Below are 24,774 nucleotides of genomic sequence, written 5' to 3'. Positions count from 1 at the left end.
CGGTCGGCGGCAGTCTGCGGAAGGGTGTCCCGCCTCTTCCGCCTTTACAGAGGAGGTGGCGGCGACGGCGGCGGCGCCTGCGCGTCTTCTGTCAGGGTCAGCAGGCGGGTCCCCTGGGTGGTCCACCTGCGCTTCGCGGAGCCGCGCCGTGGGGGTCGATGGCGATGAACTATAACGCGAAGGATGAAGTGGATGGTGGGCCCCCGTGTGCTCCTGGGGGCACTGCTAAGAACCGGAGGCCGGATAACACGGCCTTCAAACAGCAACGGTTGCCGGCTTGGCAGCCCATTCTTACGGCTGGCACGGTGCTACCTACCTTCTTCATCATCGGCCTCATCTTCATCCCCATTGGCATCGGCATCTTCGTCACCTCCAACAACATCCGCGAGATCGAGGTGAGGGGAGGGAGCGGCGGTGGGAGTTGGCGCTGCTCTGGAGCGGGGTCCTCCCGGTCCTCTCCACTCCAACCTCAGCTCCCTGGAGGTTGACAGGCGGGCTCCGCCCTCCCCCGCGTCTTCCCTCTCTTCTGTTTCTTCTTTTTCTTTCTGTGTTGCTTTCTATATTTGCAGTTTTGTCCGAGTTTCCTCTTGCGATTTACAGGGTTACGGACGGAATGGATGTTTAATGCAGGGAGTGGGTCAGGTGAAGAACGCCCGCCCCTTCAGTGCGCGGTTTGTGTGGTTCGGTCGGGGTTTTCGCCTCCAACGGAGGTTTAAAAAAAAGGGGGGGGGGGAGAAGTTAGATCTGGATGTAACTCCGGAAGAATTGATGTGGTCAGAGTCATTACTCGTGTAGGGATTACAGAGATTAACACGTTGGCCATTGTTAGGAAAGTAGCCAGAGTCATAGAGGTATTGATGATTTTTATGTAAAGTTGTCGTGTTATCAGGTCACATATTCGGACACGTAACCTAAGTGCGCACAGAAGTTTTCATTTGGGGCTAATAAATGCTCTTACTTGTAAGGCATGGTATAGGTTAAAGGTAACCAGAATCTTCAATTCTGGTTTGCTTTTAAGCTACGCTTAATCACTGTGAAATATATCGCTCTAGTACCCCCCCCCCCGAATTTAAATTTGGAAAAGAGTCAAGGGCTATACGCAGAGAATTAGTTGTACACTATCTACTGAACATTTTACTGTTATAAACATGACATAGAAATTTGGGAAAGCATCTTGACTGTCAGAGCCGTATCATAGTATCTTCATCTATCTGTAGTGGTGAAGATAGGTTGATACTGGAATGTAAATGCTTTGTAGAGATGCCCTGTATTAAAATCTGCCCATCCTCTTGTATATCGAAGGGTATAGTTATCTGTTTGGAAGGGCAAGAACTGGTATCTTCTCATGATTCCTTCTGTTCTGTTAGGTTATGCCATTTTTTTTTTCTAATTTCATTAAATACTTTAAATATGTGCATGTGATTTAATGGGTCTTTCAGAGTAATTTTATTTCAATTAATGGAATAGGAACAAAGATACCTATTTTATGGTATAATTTACGATGTTACTTCTAAAAGCAAAATCCGTTTGTCTTTTAATTGTACAGTGCTCACTTTGATGTTAATAATACTAATGAGAATAGTATCAATAGCATAGTTTTTAAATGTTTTACTAAAAATTCATTTTTGTTTAGTAACAGGAGAAAGTGCTACAGTATGTTTCTTCAGCATGTATTTTTGTTTTATCCTTTTTACCTCCCTAAGTGTCCTGCATATGTAGATAGTACTTGTTCACCCAACCACAGTAGGATCACACATATTAGGATCTGAGCAAAAACAGTGTAATGCAAGGACCCATGGGCTCTAGGTTGGAGTTAGGCAGAGGTGGGGTTAAATTCCAGCTCATCTACTAACTAACTAGCTCAGTTTCTTGGAAAATTTAATCTCTCCAAGCCTAAGTTTCCTCACCTGTAAAATAGGTGAATGATGCCTCTCTTCTAAAATATGAGAATTAGAAACAATATAGGTAATATTCCTGGCACTAAGTTTTTACAATAAGTAGTTCCTTTCAATATGATAATCACTGATCAGGAGATGAGAAATGGAGTCAGAGAGATTGATATTTGTCACTAAGCTATCAGAGTGTTGTAAAATTAAGACAAAAACCTAGATGTCTTGATTCCCAGCCTTGATCTTGTACACTACACTAGAATCCTACTGCAATGTTCGTAGTTAAGTAGAAGAAAAGAATTTAACGTTAGAAATTTGATCATTTTACTTAAACTTAAGATAATAAGATGAAAGTAGCAATAATTTGGAATTTTATATGATGGGTATTTGCTAAATTACCAGAACTTAACTTCTGTTAATGTTTAATATACTATGAAAATAAATATTTACTTTCTTTAAAACTTTTGGGTTCTGAAATAAGTAAGCAGTTGTTGAAATGGAAATTTCTTAACTAGCTCTCATATATGTGATTCTGAATCACGGGGGCTGAGGAGTCTCTTGTGCCTTGGTCTGATGAAAAGGGCACTGAAGATTCAAGGCATTAGAGTTGAGGTCTCAGCTCTGTTACTCTCTAGATTGTGATCATAGGCATACTTTTGAGTCGCAGTTTCTTTTTCTTGAAGAATCAAAAGATTCAGACTAGATGATCTCTGAAATGCTGTTCAACTCTAAAAATCTATGACTTCGAGCTTTAACATGATTTTTAAAAATGCTGCATATTTGAATTGTATCACCTTTAGAACCAGATGAAATGAAAATTGGTAATGATTAGGAATTTTGTACCAATGCTGATAGTTGTGTAAATAGAATTTTAAGGGGCGCCTGGGTGGCTCAGTCGGTTAAGCGTCCGACTTCAGCCAGGTCACGACCTCGCTGTCCGTGAGTTCGAGCCCCGCGTCGGGCTCTGTGCTGATGGCTCAGAGCCTGGAGCCTGTTTCCGATTCTGTGTCTCCCTCTCTCTCTGCCCCTCCCCCGTTCATGCTCTGTCTCTCTCTGTCCCAAAAAAAAAAAAATAAATAAACGTTGAAAAAAAAAAATTAAAAAAAAAAATAGAATTTAAAAAATTAATTTGGCTGTTAAATATGTAGAAAATTGGTTCTGGACTAGAACCAATGTGAAATATTAGAAAAACTAGGGAACATTCCCGACACATACATGCTTGTTTCTGCCAGCTCTCCACCTTTTGTTAGCCACTAGTTTAGGTTAAAATATGTTGAGGGTTATTAAAAGTAAATGGGTAATGAGAAGTTCTTGCCAGTCTCTACACTGTAAGTTGTTCACACCTCTTTAGCTTATTTCCTCAATTTTGAAAATTAAAAAAAAATTTTTTTTTTAATGTTTATTTCTTTTTGAGAGCGAGGGACAAAGTGTGAGTGGGGCAGGGGCAGAGAAAGGGAGACAAGAATCTGAAGCAGGCTCCGGGCTCTGAGTTGTCAGTGCAGAGCCCAACGTGGGCCTTGAACCCATGAACCGTGAGATCGTGACCTGAGCTGCAGTGGGACACTTAACCGACTAAGCCACCCAGGCACCCCTCAATTTTGAAATTTTAAGAACTTTCTTTGCTGTATTACATCAAATTACTAGGCCAGAGGAGACTTGTCAAATAAGAATGCTTTTGTAATTTAGCTTAAAGTGCTGATAAGATCAGAAATCCATATTTTTGAGACACAAAAATCGATGGGTCTTTACCCTTCTCCCAGAAATGTTATCTTAAAAAATTACTTTTACAGAGCACATTGGACTCCCCTGAAAAGGGTATAGAAAAGATATTTTTAAATTTTAATGCTTCTTTGTGGCAGTATTATCTTCCCAGCTCCATCCTGTTAGGTTTGTATATCTTGTTTAGTTGGGTTTCAGATTTTCCACCATCTAATTCAATGAAGTTGTTAGAAAACTAAAGTTGTTAATTTTATCATTCATAAGAAAATATTTTAAATATTTAATATCTCAACACTAAGGTTTAATATCTTCATTTAATATTAGCAGCAAGGAATGAATATTTCCTTTAATTTGGCAGTTGTAGGAGTCAGTCACATACTTTTATGGCAAAAATAATGATTTTTTAGTCTTGGGACCTTGTTGGTGAGGCTGAGATATTTCTTGAATAGAGTTAACTTGAGAAAGGTAATGAAATATTCTTAACTTTTGCAAAGGTATATATCAGTGTGAAGTTATATTGTTTTAAATTAATGGTTAGAATCAGATGAAGACATTTTTCAAAGTAATATTCAAAGTAAATTTAAAAACTATTTACTTCAAGTTAATATTGCCAAAAGGTTCAAGTTAATGTTTTCATTAACTTTTAGTGGAATAGGACCCCTCCCACCCACTACGCCCTTGCTGCCAGCATGTTTGATAGAGAAATTCCACCTCTTTTCTACTTTATCTTATGTCATTTACTGCCCTCAATTATTTAATTCTGGTTATTTTCTGTTTCCCTAATTTCTGATAAAAATATTTTTTATCTGTTGTTTGTACTCCTGTGTAACTTGGATTCTTACATAATAAGATTTTTAAGATGATTAGATTTCTCTTCTGCATTTAGTATTATTCTTTGTGTATGCTTAACTTACAGCTAAGAGTCAGGAGGAATAAGTTGCTGTGTAGAAATGATTGTTAAAGATAAGGCACTTTATGTTAAGAAGTTTAAAATTTTGATATTCAAATGAATTGCAGCTGCTTAGAAGCTGACTCTTGGAAATTAAGAAGTTTGTAGTGTTTTAATTTGTTTCTCAAGTAACTTTAGTACTTAGAGCAAGATATGACAAAGTAAATATGGCTGGCCTAGACCATTTTGTAAAGCTCAAGAACTGAGAATGAATGGTTTTATAGATGAACAGTTGCAATTGATTTGATGATAGGGAACACTAATTTTGGACGTCACTTACATGAAATGTTACCTCTCCCTCCCCCAAATAATTCCATTCTTATTAGTAGACCTGTATTACCAAAATATTGTATGCCATTGTTATTATTATATTTTGAATTTCATCAATAAAAATTTGTTCAAAGTTGTTTTCTTTTGTTATATAGGAACCTACATAATATCCTTGACCTTGCTTCTTGATTTGCAAAGTCCAGAGTGTTTACTTTCTGGCCCTTTACAGAAAAGAATTTCCTGCCCTTGACTTCAAGTTTCAAAGAAACATACAGGCAAATTTAGCATTTGTTACAAAAATAGCAGTGTTTAATTTATACATTCTAGTCCTCAGTAATCTTTCAAGGTAGGTATAATGATCCCTGATAATTGCTTGTGTTCAGTCTTCTTTGTACACATTTAATAGATATATAATACCTTAGCTAAACTTAACATTAATCTTGACTCAGGTGGTATCATTTTTCATTTTTTTTTGTCACAGTCAGATTAAGTTCAAGCAAGGTAAAAAAAAATTGCTTTTGAAATTTTTACTTTGAAGAAAGGATTTCAGATAAATTCTTTAGCATGTAATTATTAGTTCAAAGGGGTACTTAAAATGCCATTTAAAAAAATTAATCTAATTAATACCTACAATGATTTACCTTATTACTCAGCATTTTGTTGGGTGACCTGTTTAGGTCTTAACATTGATTTCCTTTAAGACAAATTCACATTCAAAAATGGAAGTTTTCCAGTCCTTCTTATATAGTGTAAATACTGCATGTCCTTCAAATTCCACCTTTCCCAGCACATTAAATTCAGTTTGTTTCTTAGGAATAGGATGTATTTTTAGAATTACTAAGAAGAAGTGGAAGTTTGATTTAGAGGAACAATTATAGTGGTAGCAAAACAAAGCTGAGAAATAAGATAACTCTTAAACTAATCTAGTCATCTACATCTGTTGTTCTGTTTTACCTCTGATTCTTTGTGTTTTGTATTTAAGCTAATGGGCAGGTCTACAGTTTATCATTGTATTCTGTACTGTGCTTTGTATGCTTTTGACATTTAATATTAACTTTTTAAAATAGGGGAACTGTATGTAGTTCCTCTTCCCCCAGTAGCCTCTTTCTTTCTAGGATAAGTTATGGACTATTGTCTTTAGTATAAACCTTTTCCCTACCTTTATTGAGGTATATAGTTGACAAATAAAAATTGTATGTTTTAAGGTGTTCAGTGTGATGGTTTGATATATATATGTGTACATTGTGAAATGATCACCATAATTAAGCTGATAAGCACATCTGTCACCTACAGTTACCTGTTTAAAAAAATTTTTTTTTTAGTGTAAACACTTTGGTGAGAACACTCAAGGTCCACTCTCTTAACAAAAAGATGTGAAATGACAAGTGTTGGAGAGGGTGTAGAGAAAAGGAACTCAGTGGAATGTAAATCGATATGACCTTTATGGAAGATCCTCGAAAAATTAAAAAAGGAACTACCATAGGATCCCACAGTCCCACTACTGAGCATATATCTAAAGGAGATGAAATTAGTATCTGAAAGAGATAGCTACACTCCCATGTTCACAAACCGTGTTTATATCCAACAGATTGTATTACAATCTGGACATTAGGACAGGCTACCCTTGAATTTTAGCTGATAAAGGACATAATGGGTTTTGGTGGTAAAAACTCTAGGCTGAATTAAATTTATCAGGAGTTTTAATTGATATTGAGCACATTCTGTACACAAAGTGCTGTTCTGGATATAGTGAATGTTAGAAAAATGTTTGGACAGGGCCTCTTAAATTTTTTTTTTTTTTTTTTTTTGCTCATGCAGAGAGCCTGTCTTAAGGAGCCTAGAATCTTTTGGGACGGGTGGGGGGAGGGGGCGGGTAGATGAGATTATACACCTAAAAGGAAAACTAAGCATTGCTAGCTGAGTGGCACAAATAGAATATGCCTTAATATTTCAAAGGAAGATAAGATCTGTCTTTAATAACCATGGAAAGGTTTGTGGTGGAAGTGGGCTTTGAGCTGGAACTGGAAGGATAAATAACACTTCTAAATGGGAGGTTGGATGCCTTCCAAGGAAGAAGGTTAATATGAACAGAGATGTAGTGACAGGAAATCAAAAGGTATAGAGAAAATCGGAATAAGGGCAAATAACCCAGTGCTAGGTTGTGGATAGACTTGAGTATTTGATAATGAGTATATTGAACTAGGGAAGTGACAGTGATTGATACAGTGTGTATCCATTAGGATTGGGTTCAACAATGAGGAATTAAGATTTTCATTCTCATGTAAAAATCCCTTAGAAACTTGGTTTCTGGCTAGTTGTAGAGGTTGTTTTACTGGGTCCTCATTCTGTCTAGTTTACTGCTCTGCCATTCTTAGGGATTGGATCCCGTGCTGACAGGCCAGAATGGAGGAGAAAATTCTGTTGTCACATCCTTTTCCAGACAGAGGTATGAAAGAAGGGATAGAGAACAAAGGGATAGGCCTTCTAAAGAAGGTTCATGGAAGCTGCCACGTACTCCTCCACTTAGTAACAAGACCACATGACTATAAGGGAGGCTAGAGGCTGGAAATGTGGTCTTTATTTTGATAACAAGATTGGGGGGTGTGTGTGTGTGTGTGTGTGTGTGTGTGTGTGTGTGTGTGTGTTTAGAGAAATTGCTTTTCTTTTTTTTTAAAGTTTATTTATTTTGAGCGAGACAGACACACGCAAGCGGGGGAGGGGCAGAGAGAGAGAGGGACAGAGAAGAATCCCAAGCAGGCTTTGCCCTGCCAGAACAGAGCCTGATGTGGGGCTCAAACTCATGAAACCACGAGATCATGACCAGAGCCGAAACCAAGAGTCAGATGCTCAGCTGACTGAGCCATCCAGGCACCTCTGTGTGTGTGTGTTTGTGTGTGGGGGGGTGTGTGGGTGTGTGTGTGTGTGTTTTAATTAAGATTTTTAATTTTGGTGTAGTTAACATAAAGTGTTTTATTAGTTTCAGGTGTACAGTATAGTGATTCAACAAGTCTATATATTACTCAGTGCTCATCATGATAAGTGTACTCTTTAATCCCCATCCCCTATTTCACCCATCCACCCCACCCAGCCCTCCCTCTGGTAATCATCAGTTTGTTCTCCATAGTTAGTAATTGAGTTTTCAACTATGGAAGAAAGGTAGCACAGAGATTGAGGTTGGAGGATGTTAGGAGTCTCTGCAAAATTGGGCTATATAGGAAGATTTGTCTGGTAGTAATATGTTGGCTAGATGGAGCTAAATCATCTTGTATGAGTCTAGTAGTTTAGACACTGAAAAATAGATTGCATTTTTATGTTGATTATAGTTGTGAGTTGAACTTGATTTCATAGTAAAAGCCATTGTGTGTTGTTTTATATGTGAAATGCAAATCAGGTGTATCACTTTGTTGATAAATTTTTAAAAAAATAAGTTAATAGAAGGAATATTGAATATCATTACCTCCCTCTTATTTTCTTCAGACTCTCTTTTTTCCTTTTCTGTTCAACATGTAAGTGTGTTCTAGTTCTACCTCTTAAAAAATGAAAAGTCCTATCTTAATTCTGTGTAGTAATAAAAATATTAATGACTTAACTTTGAGTGTTTACCCTGCTAAAAATTTTACATCCATGTGTCATTTGATATAGTGATACATGGTAATGTTATTATTACTTTTTTTTTTTTTTTTTTTAAGAAGGGGATGTTAACTCTGAGATTAAGTCGTTTGCTTAATCACGTGGCTAGAATTCATATCCTAGCACTCTTACCCTTTGTTTTCATTCCTGTAGTTGCTGGTCTGTATTCTTTTTTTCTCTCCACAGTCTGTTTGAAAAGAAGGGTCCACACTTGTTGATAATGTCCATTCTTATCTTTCATTAACTTGCTCCTTAATTTATCGTATCTGAAGTATATTGGATAGTTGGATGTAAAATGCTATGAAGAAAAATAAAGGAAGGAAAGGGAATAGGAAGGGTTGAAGAATGATTGACAATTTTAAATAGAATAGTCTGGGAAGGCCTCAGTAAAGTGGTATTTGAATAAGGATCTGAAAGAAGTCAGGGAATGAGCCATATTGATAACTGAGGGAAGGATGTTCCAGGCAGAAGAAATAGTAAGAGCAAAAGTCTTGAAGAGTGTGTTTAATAGGATGTTTGAGGAACAGCAGAGAGGCCAATGTGGCTGGAGTAGAGTGAGAAGTGGGAAAGAATAGTAGAAGATAGGGTTTGAGTGGTATAGTAATGGGGTGCCCATCATATGGGTAAGGGTAAGGATTTTGGGAGCTATTGAAAAGTTTCACACAGATTGGTGACATGATCTTACTTATGGTTAAAAGAGTCATTCTGGCCATGATATGGAGAATATTACCTGTGGGGATAAGAGTAGAAGTGGGTTTGGGGGAAGCAAGAGTGTCCTGTCTTCTTCAAAGTCCTTCTAGCTGGACTAAGAATCAAACTGACATGAGATGATCCAATTTAACAGTGTACATGTGGGGAATCCATACAGATATGGAAATTCCAAAAACAGGCAAAATGAGATATATGTGTCATAATAAACTAAGGAGAAGGGATAGAAGCTTGGAACTTTAAAGGGAAGAAATGTAGTTCACAGGGACATAATTGTTTGGTAAACAAATGTTTGCTGGGCCATTCAGAAACAATAGGGCATAGAAGACTTTGATCAAACAGGCCTTGGTAGGTTCCTCCCTGTCTACCATATGTAGTTCATAGTATAATGTAGTTATCTATGATGATAGCTCTCTTCCTGGAGCAGGTCCTCTATCTAAATTATTTTTAGGCAGTTGTGGGGGAAGTAAAGACCTTTTCCTGAATCTGCTGGGTTTTGATGGCCTTTTAACTCCCAAGTAATCTTTATGCCAAAGTGACCCATCTTGAAGCAGCTTGCCCTTGGCCCCTGCACAGGGAAACGAGATAAGGGTCTATTGCAATAATTCAAGCAGGAGATGATGGTGGCCACAGTAGAATGGTTGCAGTGAAAAGCAGTTAGATTTAGGATATATTATGAAAATAGAGTTAATAGAATTTTCTCAGGTAGTAGACTTGTGGGGGTGGTGGTGAGAGAAATGATAGAATCAAAGATAACTTTAAGATATTTTGACCTACTTTGGAAGAATGGAGTTGTAGTTTATTGAGATGGCGGAAGACTATAGAGGAAGTTTTGGTGTAGTACTAAGGGTGTGAGTGTGAGAGGCTGAAAAAAAAGGGTTCCATTTTTGACTTGCTAGGATGAGATGCCTTTTAGACATCCAAGTTGGAAATAATGAGCAGGCAATTGAATATAAGAGTCTAGGGGGAAGGTTAATACTTTGGTTACATATTTTGAAGGTTAATTAACACAGATGATATGTAAAGACAAGATAAAATGAAGTCAAGAGAGTGGTTAGAGGTCAAAGAAAAGTGAGAGCATCTAGACAGCCCTGAATCACTCCAGTGTATATAGAGGTTGGGGCGATGGGGACGAACAGCTAAGGGGATTGGAAAGGAGCAGCCAGTGAAGTAGGAGAAAAACAAGGTAAGTGTGGTGTCCTGGAAACCAGTTTTGAGGAAGAGTAGGTGAACAGCAATGCCCAGTGCTGCTGCTGCTAGTTCATATGAAGGGAGTGTTGAGAGCTGACCTTTGTATTAGCAACATAAAAAGCATGGTGCACCTGCCTTACAGTGAATGCCGTCACCATCTACCGGGTTTTTCCACACCAGAAATCCTGGAAGTCAAACTAAACTTATTTGTCATCATCCCATCTCTAGGTACTAAAGTTCTGTAGATTCTAGATTCTACTTTATGTATCTTGAATCTGTCTTTTCCTCATTTCCAATGCCCTTTTCTTAGTTTGTGTTCTCAACATTTCCCACCTGGATTGTTGCGGTGACATTCTGTTTTCTTTGCTTCTAGTCTGATATTTTCTTTTCCTTGTTTTAAAAAAATGTTTACTTTATTTTGAGGGGGGAGTGGGACGAGGACAGAGAAAGAAAGGGAGAAAGAGAATCCCAAACAGGCTCCTCACTGTCAGCGCAGAGCCCGACACAGGGCTTGATCACATGAACTGTGAGATTCTGACCTTAGCTGAAATCAAGAGTCAGAGGCTCAGCAGACTAAACCACCCAGGCGCCCTAGTCTGGTATTTTCTTTAGCAGGGTGAACTTTTTAAAAGACTAGTTAATATTTCATTTTCTTGCTTAAAGTTTCTCCTATGGCCCCCTCTAGTATTCAGGCTAATGTTTAGACCCCTTAACAAATGTAATTTTCTTTATGCTATCATAAATACTTCTCTATTCTCTAACCTCACCTCCTACCACTCCCCTACCCTTTGCTCTAGCCATAGCAGACTACTGTAGTTTCTGGAATGTGGCATGCTGCCAGGTCTACCTGAAATGTCCTTCCTTTTCTTACTCTGCCATTTGTTTCAAATTTCATTTCTGTCAACACTGTGGAAAGTGTGCCTGGTTCCTCCCTTTTCCCACCTGATATATATGTTTCTCAGGTTTCATAAGTACTAGCTTATGGCCTGACATAACATTATCAAATTATATCCTGTAATTATTAACATGACTTTCTATTTCACTAGTCTAAATTTTTTTGTAGTATGAATAGTGTATTTTTCCATTATGTTTTTCCATCCTGTGGCACAATGCTTGGCATCTAATAGGGGGTAAGACGTTTTAATGAACAAATTAATTAAACCGAATAAGTACAATCAAGAAATTTTAAAACAGTTTATTGATCATCTGAATGGTACTGTGGGTCTGAAGGAATTCTTGAAATTAGCCAAGGAAAATGTTATAGAGTAGAAGGTTAAATTTGTTTGATATGATATCCATTGTCAAGAGCACCCTATGACGGCACACACATGAGTTGTCTCTTTCCACAATCTCAGCTTTATTCAATAATAGAGCAGAGTTAATCACAATTATAAAGCAGGTTCAGGATTCCAAACTCAGTGTCATTTCACCATGTGATTAAACCTGACTTCTTACACAGCACACAGAGCAGAACATAAGATAAGCCATACAACAAACAAGATAACAGAAGGGTATAGGAAGTTAAAAAGTCAGTCTGGATGCGCAGTTGAGATAAGACCTCATCTGGTCCAGGTCAGCTCTGGGCACTTGCTGCTTATTATGTTCAAGCAGTGAAGGATCTCAGTTCTGTTCGGAGATAATCAGGCAGAGCCTTCGGTGGCAGTTGCCTTTTTTAAGTGGTCAGACATAGAGGTCAAGTCTAAAGAGTGACATTTTGCTGCAAAAATCCTCTCCCTTTTAAAGGAATTTAATCAGTTTTGGGCCCCTGCATATCTCCTCTGGTTCTGCTTGTTATCAGTTCTGGGGTGTCAGCTGATGCTGGTCCTGGCGATATCTCCTAGCTGCAGTACCTTTAACTACTTGCATCATTGCTTGACACAGGCTCCTGCTTGTCATAAGAAACTCCATTTTGCTCTCTACATCCATCTGTGTCTAAAGGCAAAACACATTTGCCTGTTGAACAGTATCTAGATAGTGCCGAAAATTTAGCAAACAAGTTGATTGGCAAATGTTTCTGCGAGGGAGGGGGGGTGCATGATTTTAAAAATGGCATAAAATACACTCACTGCTCTGCACACCAACACAGATTTTTTTGGGGGGGTTTATTTTAAAAGTAAGTGCTGTTGTATACATATTAGTTCTGAAAATTTGGAAGCCAAAGACCAACTACCAGTTACATGGATTTGTAGTTTGATTTCTAAAATTAATTGAAATTTATTTAAGGATGATTTTATGACATTATAGCATCTAATAACATTGTTCATCAATACACTAAGTTGGCTGTTGTTCTCAGCTCTCAGGTCTTACATTATATACGATTATATTTAGTTTTTTTTTTTTTTTTTCTTTTTAAGTTTATTTATTTATTTTGAGGGGGAGGGGTGGCAGGAGGGTCAGAGAGACAGGGGAAGAGAGCGAATCCCAAGCAGCCTCCACAGTGTCAGTGCAGAGTCCTATGGTGGGGTTGATCTCATGATTCATGAGATCATGGCTTGAGCTGAAATCAAGAGTTGGACTCTCAACTGACTGAGCCACCCAGGTGCCCCTGATTATATTTAGTTTTGAAAAAATTTTTGTGACTTATTTTTACTTAATTTTTTAAAAGCTATAATGTAATTTTTCCCCCTCCCTTTAAAAAAATTACCATGAGGTCTCAAGTTTGATCTGTAGTGGAAGCAATGAGAGTCAAATTCATGGATGCTAAATATATTGTTAAGGAAGAATTTGCAGAACTTGGGGGCTAATGCCAAAGTTGAGATTTTGAGTTTAGATGCCTGGGACAATGGTGATGCTTTAGCCAGGGCACAGGGGTGCAAGAGCACCTGGCTCCAGGGGTCCCAAATAGATCAGGTTCAGCCAGTGGCTGCTGACAAAATCCAAAGACAGAAAAATGAGTGGTGGTGAAATAAGAGAGCAATTTATTTTAGTGTGATCAACACTGGGGAGATAGTGGACTAGTTTCTGAAAGTGCTGAAAATACTTATAGGTTTATATAAGGAAAATGTGGGGGCACCTGGGTGGCTCAGTCAGTTAAACGTCTGACTTCAGCTCAGGTCATGATCTTGGGGTTTCTCAGTTCAAGCCCCTCATCAGGCTCTGTGCTATCAGCCTGGAGCCTGCTTCGGACTCCATGCCCCCCCCCCCCCCCCGCTCCTCCCCACTCTCTCTCTGTTTTTCTCTCTCTCTCAAAAATAAATAAACATTAAAAAAATTTTTATAAGGAAAATGTGGGACAAAGGTCAGTGGGTACATGCCGGTGGGCAGTAAAGATCTGGGCAGTCATTGTCTTGGAGTCAGTCTTACAGACTCTTGCTTGCTCAGGGCATTCCTTATTGCTTAAAGGGGGGTTGTTTCAGTTCCCATCTCGGGGATGCTTTCCCAGAGGGTCTTTTGCTTGAGTTAAGAGATAACCTGGAAAGAACTTAATCAATTAGAAAGTACAGACTGAGGTCAAAATGGAGGTAGTTGAAGTCCTTTTTCAGTACCATTTACAGACATCAAACGAAAACAGTTGGGTGTAAGATTAAGGGATTCAATGAATCATCAGTATTGATTTTTTTTTAAGTCAAATTTTTAGGGAAGCACAACCAAAAAGGATTAAAAAATCATATATGTATGAGTTAATTTTCAAAAGATCACCATAAATTTGAATAGAGATGGTTAAGAGTTCCAAGTAGGAAGGAAGAAACACAACCAAGTGAACTCAACATCTAGGAAAATAAAATGGGACTGGGGGTGGAGGTAAGACCAGTGACAATTTAGAGAGGGGAGTATAATGGATGCCACATGATACAAGGTAGCATGAGGTTATTGTCAGAAAATAGCGTTTGAGACATAGGTAAAAGCCACTAATGTTTGGACATCAGTTGTATGACTATACAAAAACAGTATTTTATATAGAGGTGATCATGTATTTCCTCAAAATAGAAAGCTCTGCTTTATTCATATTAGTTTGTTTGTTCCTTTAATCTACCCTATTATATAGGTTGGAGCATAATTAGCAATGCCCTTTTCATTAATTTTTCCTAGGCAATTTTTGTAACTTGATACCTTAGTAAGACTTTTAAGGTATAGACTAAAACTTTGTTGAAATTAATTTTTTTTGTTGGTAGAAATGGATTAAATGCCATATATAAAAACTTTGTATTATAAAATTCTATTTCAAACTCTAAAAGTTAAGATGGTCCTGGGATTATATTGTCAGGGAGGAATTTCTGCTACCCTTCAGGGTCCTTCTAGTTGGACTAAGAATCAAATTGACATGAGACAGATTAACAAGAGAAAATAAAATTTGATAATATACTACAGGGAATGCATACAGTCATCGAAATCCCAGCAGTCGAGCAACATGATGTTTATATTTGAGCGAAGGAGAGGAATAGGGGTCTGAGGATACAAAGGAGAAAAGAACCATTAGCAGGAAGGTGAAAGGAGGTGTTAGGAAAGCAAAGGTTGCCCTGTTGTGTAGGTAAGTTTCTTAGATAAAGAGGAATCTCTGTTAAGGCTCTCTTCCTGGTACAAGTAAGCATTTGAGGGGGAAGTGAAGGGCATTTCCTCAATCTGCTGGGTTTTAATTGCTTTTAACTTAAAATAATGTTCATGCCAAAGTGACCCATCTTGGGGCTGCCTGCCCTTGGCCCCTACAATATCTACTTATCATTGCAAAGTTGTTTTTAATCTGTATTTTAGTTGCAAAGTATGAAGATTTGGTAGCACTGTTTAAAACAGTGGTGTATTCACAATTGATACCAATTTTATTTGAAAATACAATGAATGACTTTAAAATTGATTTCCGGGGCGCCTGGGTGGCTCAGTCGGTTAAGTGTCTGACTTCGGCTCAGGTCATGATCTCACGATTGGTGAGTTTGAGCCCCACATCAGGCTCTGTGCTGACAGCTCAGAGCCTGGAGCCTGCTTGGGATTCCATGTCTCCCTCTCCCTCTGCTCCTCCCTCGCTCATGTGCTGTCTCTCAAAAATAAATAAATATTAAAAAAAAATTTTTTTTTAAATTGACTTCCATATTTGTAAATTGTCCTGTGGTGCATGCTGTTCAGGGTTATAGGCAGCAGCAGTGCAGTGTAATGGAAAGAACAGCAACTTTGGAGCTGGACAGATATGAACCTATCACTGTTGTGGATTGAGTTTTGTCCCCCCCAAAACATATGTTGAAATCCTACTCCTAGAACCTGTGAATGTGACTTTATTTGGAAATAGAGTAAGATGTAATCAAGTTACATGAGGTCATTTGAGTGGGCTCCTATGCAATATGACTGGTGACCTTATGCGAACAGACAGATGTGCATAGAGGGAAGGTGATGTGAAGACACAGACATAGGGAGAATCATGCAGCAACTGAGGCAGAGGTGGAGTGATGCAGCTGCAAGTCCAAGAACACCAAGAATTGATGGTCACCACCAGAAGCTAGAAGGAGGCAAGGAAGGAATCTGCCTAGAGTCGCAGAGGGAGCATTGCCCTGCTGATACCTTGAATTCAGACTTCTAGCCTCCAGAATTGTGAGAGAGTAAATTTCTCTTGTTCTAAGACACCCAGTTTATGGCTGTTTGTTACAGCAGCCCTAGGAAACTAATATAGTTACATAACAGCTGTTTAACCTCTGAATCTCAATTTTTCTGTAAAAGGTTAAGAATGTATTGGCATGGAGAAGACATTTGGGAATTAATAGCTAGTTTTGATATTGCTGTCCTTTCTTCAAACATAATTTACATTATTTGTTACCTACTTCATCAATGTATCATTTCCAAGTGTGAGATTGAAACTTACTGATTGAATTAGTAGTAAAATCCTTGTCTATGGTTCCTACTTAGGTTCTCTAATTTATAGAAACATATAACAGATTTCATATGATCCATACAGTTTGATTAAGATATAAAGGACTAAATTGTTTTGTAGCTGTAAGTTTAGAATTAAGCTTTTGATTTTTTAAAAAGTAATCTTCAGAAAAGATTAAAATGGAGTGACTGAACCTAAAAAAAAATCATTCAACTGCTTTTAAGAGGCTGTAAATAATTTAAATATGGATGTTTATTTCTTTCCTTTACTCCCTTTATCTGGTGAGCATTTTTGACAGGAATTTGTCTATAGTGATATATTACCTATTAATAAAACACTTTAAATACTTGAAAATATATTATTCAGTGCTCTAAGGATACCCTGCTGCCTTATTGTACCCCTGTTACTTCTCTCACTCACACAGTGCAGACCCACCTACTTTCCTACTAGGATGAAAAGAACATAGATTTTGGAGAAAAGCAGAGCTGGGTTCAAATTCTTGCTCATCATTCCTAACAGGGTAATCTTGTGAAAATTATTGAACTTTCCTAAATAACAGTCTCCTAGGTTAAAATAAGGAAAATAAAAACAGACTTTGCCAGGACTATTGTAGTTTTTAACAGACAGTGTATTAAGTGTTTATAGTGTCTGTGCTCTCTATTTTCTTGCTTCTCTATTCCCCCTCTTTCACTTGTACAAATGTTTTTTTTCTTTTTACTTTTTTTTTTAATGGCTCAGTTCAAATTCTTTTTCCCTCTCACTTTTTTTTTTTTAATGTTTATTTGTTTTTGAGAGAGAGAGAGGGAGTGCCAGCAGGGAAGGGACAGAGAGAGAGGGAGACACAGAATCCGAAGCAGACTCCAGGCTCTGCGCTGTCAGCACAGAGCCCAAGGTAGGGCTCGAACCCACGAACTGTGAGATCATGACCTGAGCCAAAGTTGGATGCTTAACTGACTGAGCCACCCAGGTGCCCCTCTTTTTTCTTCTCACTAAGAAAGTTTTGGTTCACTTAGTACTCACTGTCCTCTTTACCATTCAGTTGGCACTTAGCATTTATAGTAGTTTTCTTTGTATTCACGTGATACCTTTGATAAAGTAGTCTTCTAGAGGCAAAGAGGACTGATGAGTCTTCAGAAAAAATTTAGTGGGAGGAACATTGGGTTTGGAGTCAGAAATCTTCAGTTCTAGTCTACCACCAGCTATTGCTATTTGTATGACTTTGGGCAGGTTTCTCAATGTGTTCTCTTTGCATACAAGGGAGATAACAATACAGAATTTTGGTGAGGATCAGATGATATACAGTATGTATATAATAGAAAGGAATGTGTAAAATGTATTGAAGTATAAGATACGATTGCTTTTGTATTTACTTTGTACCATATGTTATGCCTTGCGTGTAGTAAGACTTAGTATGTTAATGATAGTGATTTTTAAAAAATTCCTTTCAGGGGCATCTGGGTGGCTCAGTCTGTTAAGCATCCAACTTTGGCTCAGGTCATGATCTGATCTGTCAGTGCAGAGCTTAGAGGCTGCTTCGGATTCTCTGTCTCCCTCTCTTTCTGCCCCTCCGCTGCTTGCATGCACTCTCTCAAAAATAAATAAATATTAAAAAAAAATTAAAAATTCCTTCCAGATTTCCTGAACTCAAAAGACATGCAATTTTTTTGTACATTTTGAAAACTGTAATCAAAAGATTGTAATGTAAATGTTTTGGCTATCCCTTTATTTTGTTGAAGTATAACTTAATATTCAGCAATTATTCTTGGTTCCAATAAAATGTTCAGTTTTAATATACTGTAGTATAATTGATTAGATTTAACATTCTATCATATTATGTTTGTTCAAATAAATAAATAATGTATACCCTTGGTTAGTCACAGCTAATGATCCTTCTTTCCTACTTTGTCCTAGAAACTAATTTGAAAGAGTGATTTGAGAGGATTTTGTTCAAAGGCATACAAAATGGTAGTAGGCCCAGCTGGCAACTTTTTTTTTTTAATCCTTAAATTAGTCTTAAAAAAGAGAGAAAGTGTGTGGAGATTTTTTAAAATAAAAATTTGAAAAAAAATTAATGAAGTTTAGTACAGATTTTAAAATATAGTTCTGTCTTGGGGCACCTGGGTGGCTCAGTCGGTTGAGTGACCGACTTCAGCTCAAGTCATGATCTCACGGTTTGTGAGTTCAAGCCCTGCGTCGGGCTCTGTGCTGACAGCTCAGAGCCTGGAGCCTGCTTCTGATTTTGTGCCTCCCTCTCTCTCTGCCCCTCCCCCACTCATGCTTTGTCTCTCTCTCTGTCTCAGAAATAAATAAACATTAAAAAAATAAAATAAAATAAAATATAGTTCTGTCTTCTAAATGGTCTCATCTTTTCAGTATCATAAAACTTGGCTTTCAATGGAATATTGTGCATGTAGAGGCCCTGAATGAAAGGTTGTGGCCCAATAGGTCTAGTGCTAAATTACATATGCTTTGCCTCTTTTCATTTAGGAGATCTGTGTTTTTAGCTTGTTTTAGTTATGTGCCTAACTTTTCCTAGATATTTGCAGTGAATAAAAATTTTCTTGGGGCGCCTGGGTGGCTCAGTCGGTTAAGCGTCCGACTTCAGCTCAGGTCACGATCTCGCGGTCGGTGGGTTCGAGCCCTGTGTCGGGCTCTGGGCTGACGACTCAGAGCCTGGAGCCTGCTTCTGATTCTGTGTCTCCCTCTCTCTCTGCCCCTTCCCCGTTCATGCTCTGTCTCTCTCTGTCTCAAAAATAAATAAACGTTAAAAAAAATTTTTTTTTAATTAAAAAAAAATTTTCTGTAAACAAAGTTTCGTTAGTAAACAAATAAGCTTGATGGAGAACATTTCAATATCAGAATTTGACAAAACCAAGATGAAGCAGTTTTGTGTTTTTTGAAAAGCAGATGTTGCAATTAGATGCTGGCTCTATTTTCTATATATTGATTTTAACCTTTTTTCCAATTATAAAGAAAAAATGAACATCCATATATAAAGTTTAAATGTTCAGTTTCAGAAATAAAAATTAAACGGCTATTTTTGTACTTTACTAAGGTAAATTCTTATTTATCGAAAGAGTGAGAGCACAAGCCACAGACTAGAAAAACAATTTTTTAAAGATATATTTGACAAAGGACTATTATCCAAAATATGCAAGGAACTCTTAATATTTAGCAATAAGAAAATGGAAAACCCAATTAAAAAATGAGCAAAGACCTGAAGAGATATCTCACCCAGGAAAGTATACAATATCTTAACTTGGGCTCTTATGACAAGATACCATAGACTAGGTGGCTGAAACAACAGATAATTATTTCTCACAGTCCTTGAAGCAGGGAAGTCCTAGATCATGGTGCTGGTAGGTTCATTTTCTGGTGAGAACCCTCATTCTGGCTGGCAGAATGTCACTTTCTTGCTATGTCCTTACAAAGGCAGAGAGAGAGTTCTAATCTTCCTCTTTTTATTAAAGACACTAATCCTGTCATAGGGACCCCACCCTAATAACCCTCATCTAAACAAAATTACCTCCCAAAGGCTCACCTCCAAATGCCATCATAATTGGAGGTTAGGACTTCACAGTACAAATTTTGGAAGGGATAAATTCAGTTCATACATTCCACCCTTGTGCTCCTCAAGTTCATGTTTTTCTTGTATGCAAAATATACTTTGATTCCATCCCAATAGTCCCCCAAAGTCTCAGCTCATTCCAGCATCAACTCTAATGTCTCATCTAAATATCAGTTCAGTCAGATATGGGTGACACTTCAGTTTCATTCATTCTGAGGCAAAATTTCTCTCCAACTGTGAACCTATTTAACCAGATGAGAAGTTTGTGCTTCCAAAATACAGTAGAGGAACTGATAGGGCATAGACATTCTTATATGAAAGGGGAGAAAATGAGAGGAAAAAAGGGGTTACAAGTTCTAAGCACATCTTCAAAACCTAGCAAGGCAAATACCATTAGATTTTAAGGCTCAAGTGTAATCCTCTGGTTTGATGCTCTGCCTTCAGGATCCACCAGCCTGTCAGTCTTGATGCAAGGCTCTTTCTCGGCTGCTGCCATCTGGCCTGTTGAACCCTTTTTCATCTTTGAACTGAGGATGAAGTCCTGATGGTCTCGGAGTCATCTTTGGGGTAGTTCTTCCCTTGTTTTGAAGAATAATAGCACATGTTTGCAGTGAATTGGTTCTATCGATCAGTCCGGTAGGATCTAATAAGTCCCACAGCCCTCTTCATTTTGTCCCGACTCTTTCCTCTTTGGTTCAAACTGGTATCATTTCTGCTGGCGTGGCTGCTTACATCCATGGTTCACACCCACACTAACAGCTTTACCTAGTGGTTGTTCAGCCACACCCATAGTATTCTCTTCAGTACAACATTTCTCATTTTTTGCAATGTGGATAGCCTTGAGAATCTCCCAAATCTTTTAAGTTTTGGTCCCTTTTTGCTTAACATTATTTCAGCTTCTATTCATTTCTCCTTTCTTGCATTTATCTATACGCAGTCAGGTGGAACCAGGCCACTCCTTCAACACTTTGCTTAGAAATCTTCTAACTAAATACCCAGTTTCATCTCTCACAAAATATCCTTCCACAAAACACTAGAACACAGTTTAGCCAAGTTCTCTGCCACGTCATAATAAGGATCACTTTTTTTTTCCATTGCCAAGTAACATGTTCCTTGTTCCTGTCTGAGACCTCATCAGAATGGCTTTTACCATCTATTATTTTGACCAGTATTCTGTTCATGATTATTTATGCATTCTCTTAGAGGATGGTAGCTTTCTTTCTGACTCTTCAGATTACTTTCTGAGGTCTCAGCAGAATTACTCTATATTCTTAGCATCGATCTCCAGTTTCTTGCAGCCTCTACCCTTTATACAGGTCCAAAGCCACTTCTTTCTTTGTAAGTATTTGTTATAGCAGCACCCCACCTTTCAGTACCAAACTCTGTTTTAGCTTGGACTGCTGCAAAAACAAACAAACAAATAAAAATAAACCAAAACCCAAAAAAACGAACAAAAAACACAGACCAGGTGGCTTAACCAACAGACATTTATTTCTTATAGTTTTGGAGTCTGGGGAGTCTAAGATCAAGGTACTGGTAGATTCAGTTCCTGGTAAGGACCCTCTTCCTGACTTTGCAGATGCTGCCTTTTCAATTTGTTCTTACAGGACAGAGAGAGAAAGAGAGCTCTGGTCTCTGCTTATAAGGACACTAATCCCATCATGGGGGCCCTACTTTCACGACATCATCTAAACCTGATTATCTTCCAGTGGTCCCACCTCCAAATATAATCACATTTAAAATTAGTGCCTCAACATGTGAATTATGGGAGGATATATTTTGTCCCTAATGTACAGATGGCAAGTAGTATATGAAAGATAACATAACATCATTAGGGAATTGTAAATTAAAACGAGATACCACTGTACACCTATTAGAATGGTGAAAATCCAAAAAATTGACAGCAGGACATGCTGGCAAGAATGTGGAGCAACAGGAACTCATTCACAGCTGGTGGGAATGCAAAATAATACAGATAGTTTGGCAGTCTTACAAAATGGAGTGTGCTCTTACCCTACAATCCAGCATCCCTACTCTGTTACTTACTCAAATTGGCTGAAAACGTAGGTTTACACAAAACCTGCACAAGGATGTTTATAGTAGATTTACTCATAATTGCCTAAACTTGGAAGCAACCAAGGTGTCCTTTAGTTGGTGAATGGATAAATAATCTGTGGTGCATCCAGAAAATTGAATAATGTTCAAAACTAAGAAGAAATGTGCTGTTGAGCCATGAAAAGACATGGAGTAACCTTAAATGCATATTAAGTGAAAGGGGCCAATCCGAAAAGGTTACATACTGTGTGATTACAACTGTACGACATTCTGGAAAAGGCAAAACTTCGAAGACAGTAAAAAGATCAGCGGTTGCCAGTGGTTAGGGGAAGGAGGGGTGTATAGGTAGAGTACAGAGGATTCAACTCTGACACTAACCATTGTGAGCTAGCATCAAACTCCACAGGTGTAAGGGCATGGTTCTCAACCAAACCGCCACGACTTCAGACAACAGCTGCAAGTCAGGTCCCCAGGCTACCCACACTTCTGGTTAACTAGCACAAATCCGGGCATTTCCTAAGACCTCCCCTCCCAACACACACACACACACACAACTGTCCTTCTGATGTCAGTTGCAAGTTTAGAGGTCTCCAGGCCATCTGCACTTGACTATAAATCTGGGGTTCTTATGACCCTTCTCAGATTCAATAATTTGTCTGAATGACTCAATTTGAGAAAAGTGCTATACTTAGGATTGCAGTCTTACTGTAAACAACATAAATTAGGGCTAGCTAAATGAAGACACATTGGTTGAGGTCTGGGACGATCCTGAAAGAAGAATCTTTTGCCTTTCTATGGAATCAGGGCACATCACACTCTCTTGGCACATCGTTAACCAACCAGGAAGCTCCCCTGTGCTTCCATTTCCAGAGTTTTTATTGACATTTCATGGCCAGGCATGATTGATTAAATATTAGCCCACATGATTGAACTAAATTGCTATCCTTCTCCCTCTTTCCAGAGGTCGGGCTGGGCCAAAGTCCCTAACCACATACAGTCTTTCTGGTGACCAGCCCCCATCTTGAGCCATCTCTTTAGCACAAACTCTAGTGTGTGAATCAAGAGGCTTATCAAAAACAAGTATACTCCTGTCATTCAGGAAATTCCAAGGGTTTTAGAAGCTCCCTGCCAGAAAACCAGGACACAGACAACACAAATTCTTTATTTTACAACACCAAGTTTTTTTGTTTTTGTTTTTTTTTTTGAAAATGTACCATGGAAAGCTGAGGTGACTGAAAAGTATTGAAGATGGGAAGATTTGAGAGCAATGAGTGGCTTACTGATCTCTGTATCAGTTTGGTATTTTAATTGTTTAGACTTTATATAGCAGTGTAAATCTTTATACATCATGTAGTTAGAATTTTATATCTGGGACGCCTGGGTAGCTCGGTCAGTTGAGCGTCTGACTTTGGCTCAGGTCATGATCTCTCCTCTTGTAAAGTTCGGACCCCACATCAGGCTCTGCACTGACATTCTGGAGCCTGTTTCAGATTCTGTGTCTCCCTCTCTCTCTGCCTCTCCTCCACTCATTCTCTTTCTCTCTCTCTCTCTCAAAAATAAATAAACATTAAAAAAATTTTTTTAAAGAATTTTGTATCTGATTTTATGTAGAACTATATTTCTCTTGGTAAAAAGGAGAGATGAATTTAGGAAAGATGAGCCAGTAGAATAATACAGGACTCTTTCCAGTTTTTATTACCTTACAAACAGATACCTTAAAAACAACTTTTTTCTCTACTATAAGTTGTTTCATTGGACTCATTTTTCCTTTGAATAGCAATTTATTTCAGAGGGTATCCACTTTCTTCAAGGGAGTGCTTACTTACATTTTTCTCTTACAGATTGATTATACCGGAACAGACCCTTCCAGTCCCTGCAATAAATGTTTGTCTCCGAATGTGACACCTTGTATTTGTACCATTAACTTCACATTGGAACAGTCATTTGAGGTCAGTATTCCCAATGTGTTAGAAAAGCCTGCTTTAAAAAATACTTCATTAAAAATTTTTTACTAGTTATTTCATTTTTTTGTAATCACTTAAATTTTTTGAAGTGCATACACTTTTGAGCAAGATTGTTTTGTTTGGCTGTTGCATTATGCTCTCTAGTAATTAAATACATGTATTTATTTAAGTAGTTTAGTTAGTACTTTATAAACTAAATTTAAAATTTTTATCTTTTCACTGGAAAATTTTATTACTATACAAATCAAGGCTTTATCATGTTTATATCAAATAGTTTAACCTACTTTTAATTCTAAAGCAAGTTTTACTTTAGAACATTTACTAATTCATTCATCATTTAATTGTATTATTTTCTATCTGATATGAATTACCATAAATGCAAACACTTAGTGAAACCTTATTGATCTTTTATGTCTTGATAAGCAGTTAGAACACTGTGTGTGTGTGTGTGTGTGTGTGTGTGTGTGTGTAGTTGTCAGTGTGTCTTTTGCTTTCATACTTATCTGTCATTGGAAATTGAGCAGATGCTATAAAAGACATGAAGATTTAGAATAGCATTATACGACCAGTTTGGGCTTTCCTTTACCTAAAAATTGAGCTTAAAAAAGTATTGTTTTATTCTTCAGGGAGCCAAACTACGTTAATACATGTCAACTTTTTAGATTTTTTCACACTTAAAATATTTTTAAAGGTCTTGGTGACTTTTATAGTCTCTGGTAGATGGTTGCCATCTAGTGGTTGTAGATGCTCTTGCACTGAGATAAAGGATAATAACACTATCTTAAAAAACATGAAAATAAATTTGGGAGAAGACAGTAATTTAATTATTTTACTATGTTTCAGCAGAAATAACATATGAATTTGATTTCTTTTTAATGTTTTATTTTATTTTTGAGAGAGACAGAGACAGAGCGTGAGCAGGGGAGGGGCAGAGAGAGAGAGGAAGACACAGAATCAGAAGCTGGCTCCAGACATTGAGCGTGTCTGCACAGAACCCGACGTGGGGCTCAAACCACAAACTGTGAGATCACGACCAGAGC

At 37.9% G+C, this 24,774-nt stretch overlaps 1 protein-coding gene across 1 annotated transcript in view; it reads left to right on the top strand.

Annotated features, from left to right (window-relative positions):
• The window catches only part of TMEM30A (transmembrane protein 30A), a 39,230-nt gene continuing 14,456 nt past the window's right edge, over positions 1–24,774 (top strand). The window contains exons 1-2 of the mRNA XM_045498799.1: positions 1–395; positions 23,612–23,719. Of these exons, the coding sequence (XP_045354755.1) occupies positions 159–395; positions 23,612–23,719 (345 nt within the window). The 5' untranslated portion in view covers positions 1–158. The remainder of the gene's footprint in view (positions 396–23,611; positions 23,720–24,774) is intronic.

Source organism: Leopardus geoffroyi, chromosome B2 (assembly GCF_018350155.1).
Source record: "Leopardus geoffroyi isolate Oge1 chromosome B2, O.geoffroyi_Oge1_pat1.0, whole genome shotgun sequence".
NCBI classification, from domain to species: Eukaryota; Metazoa; Chordata; class Mammalia; order Carnivora; family Felidae; genus Leopardus; species Leopardus geoffroyi.
The sequence above is the reverse complement of the archived record's forward strand: the minus strand, read 5'-3'. Positions and strand labels throughout refer to the sequence as shown.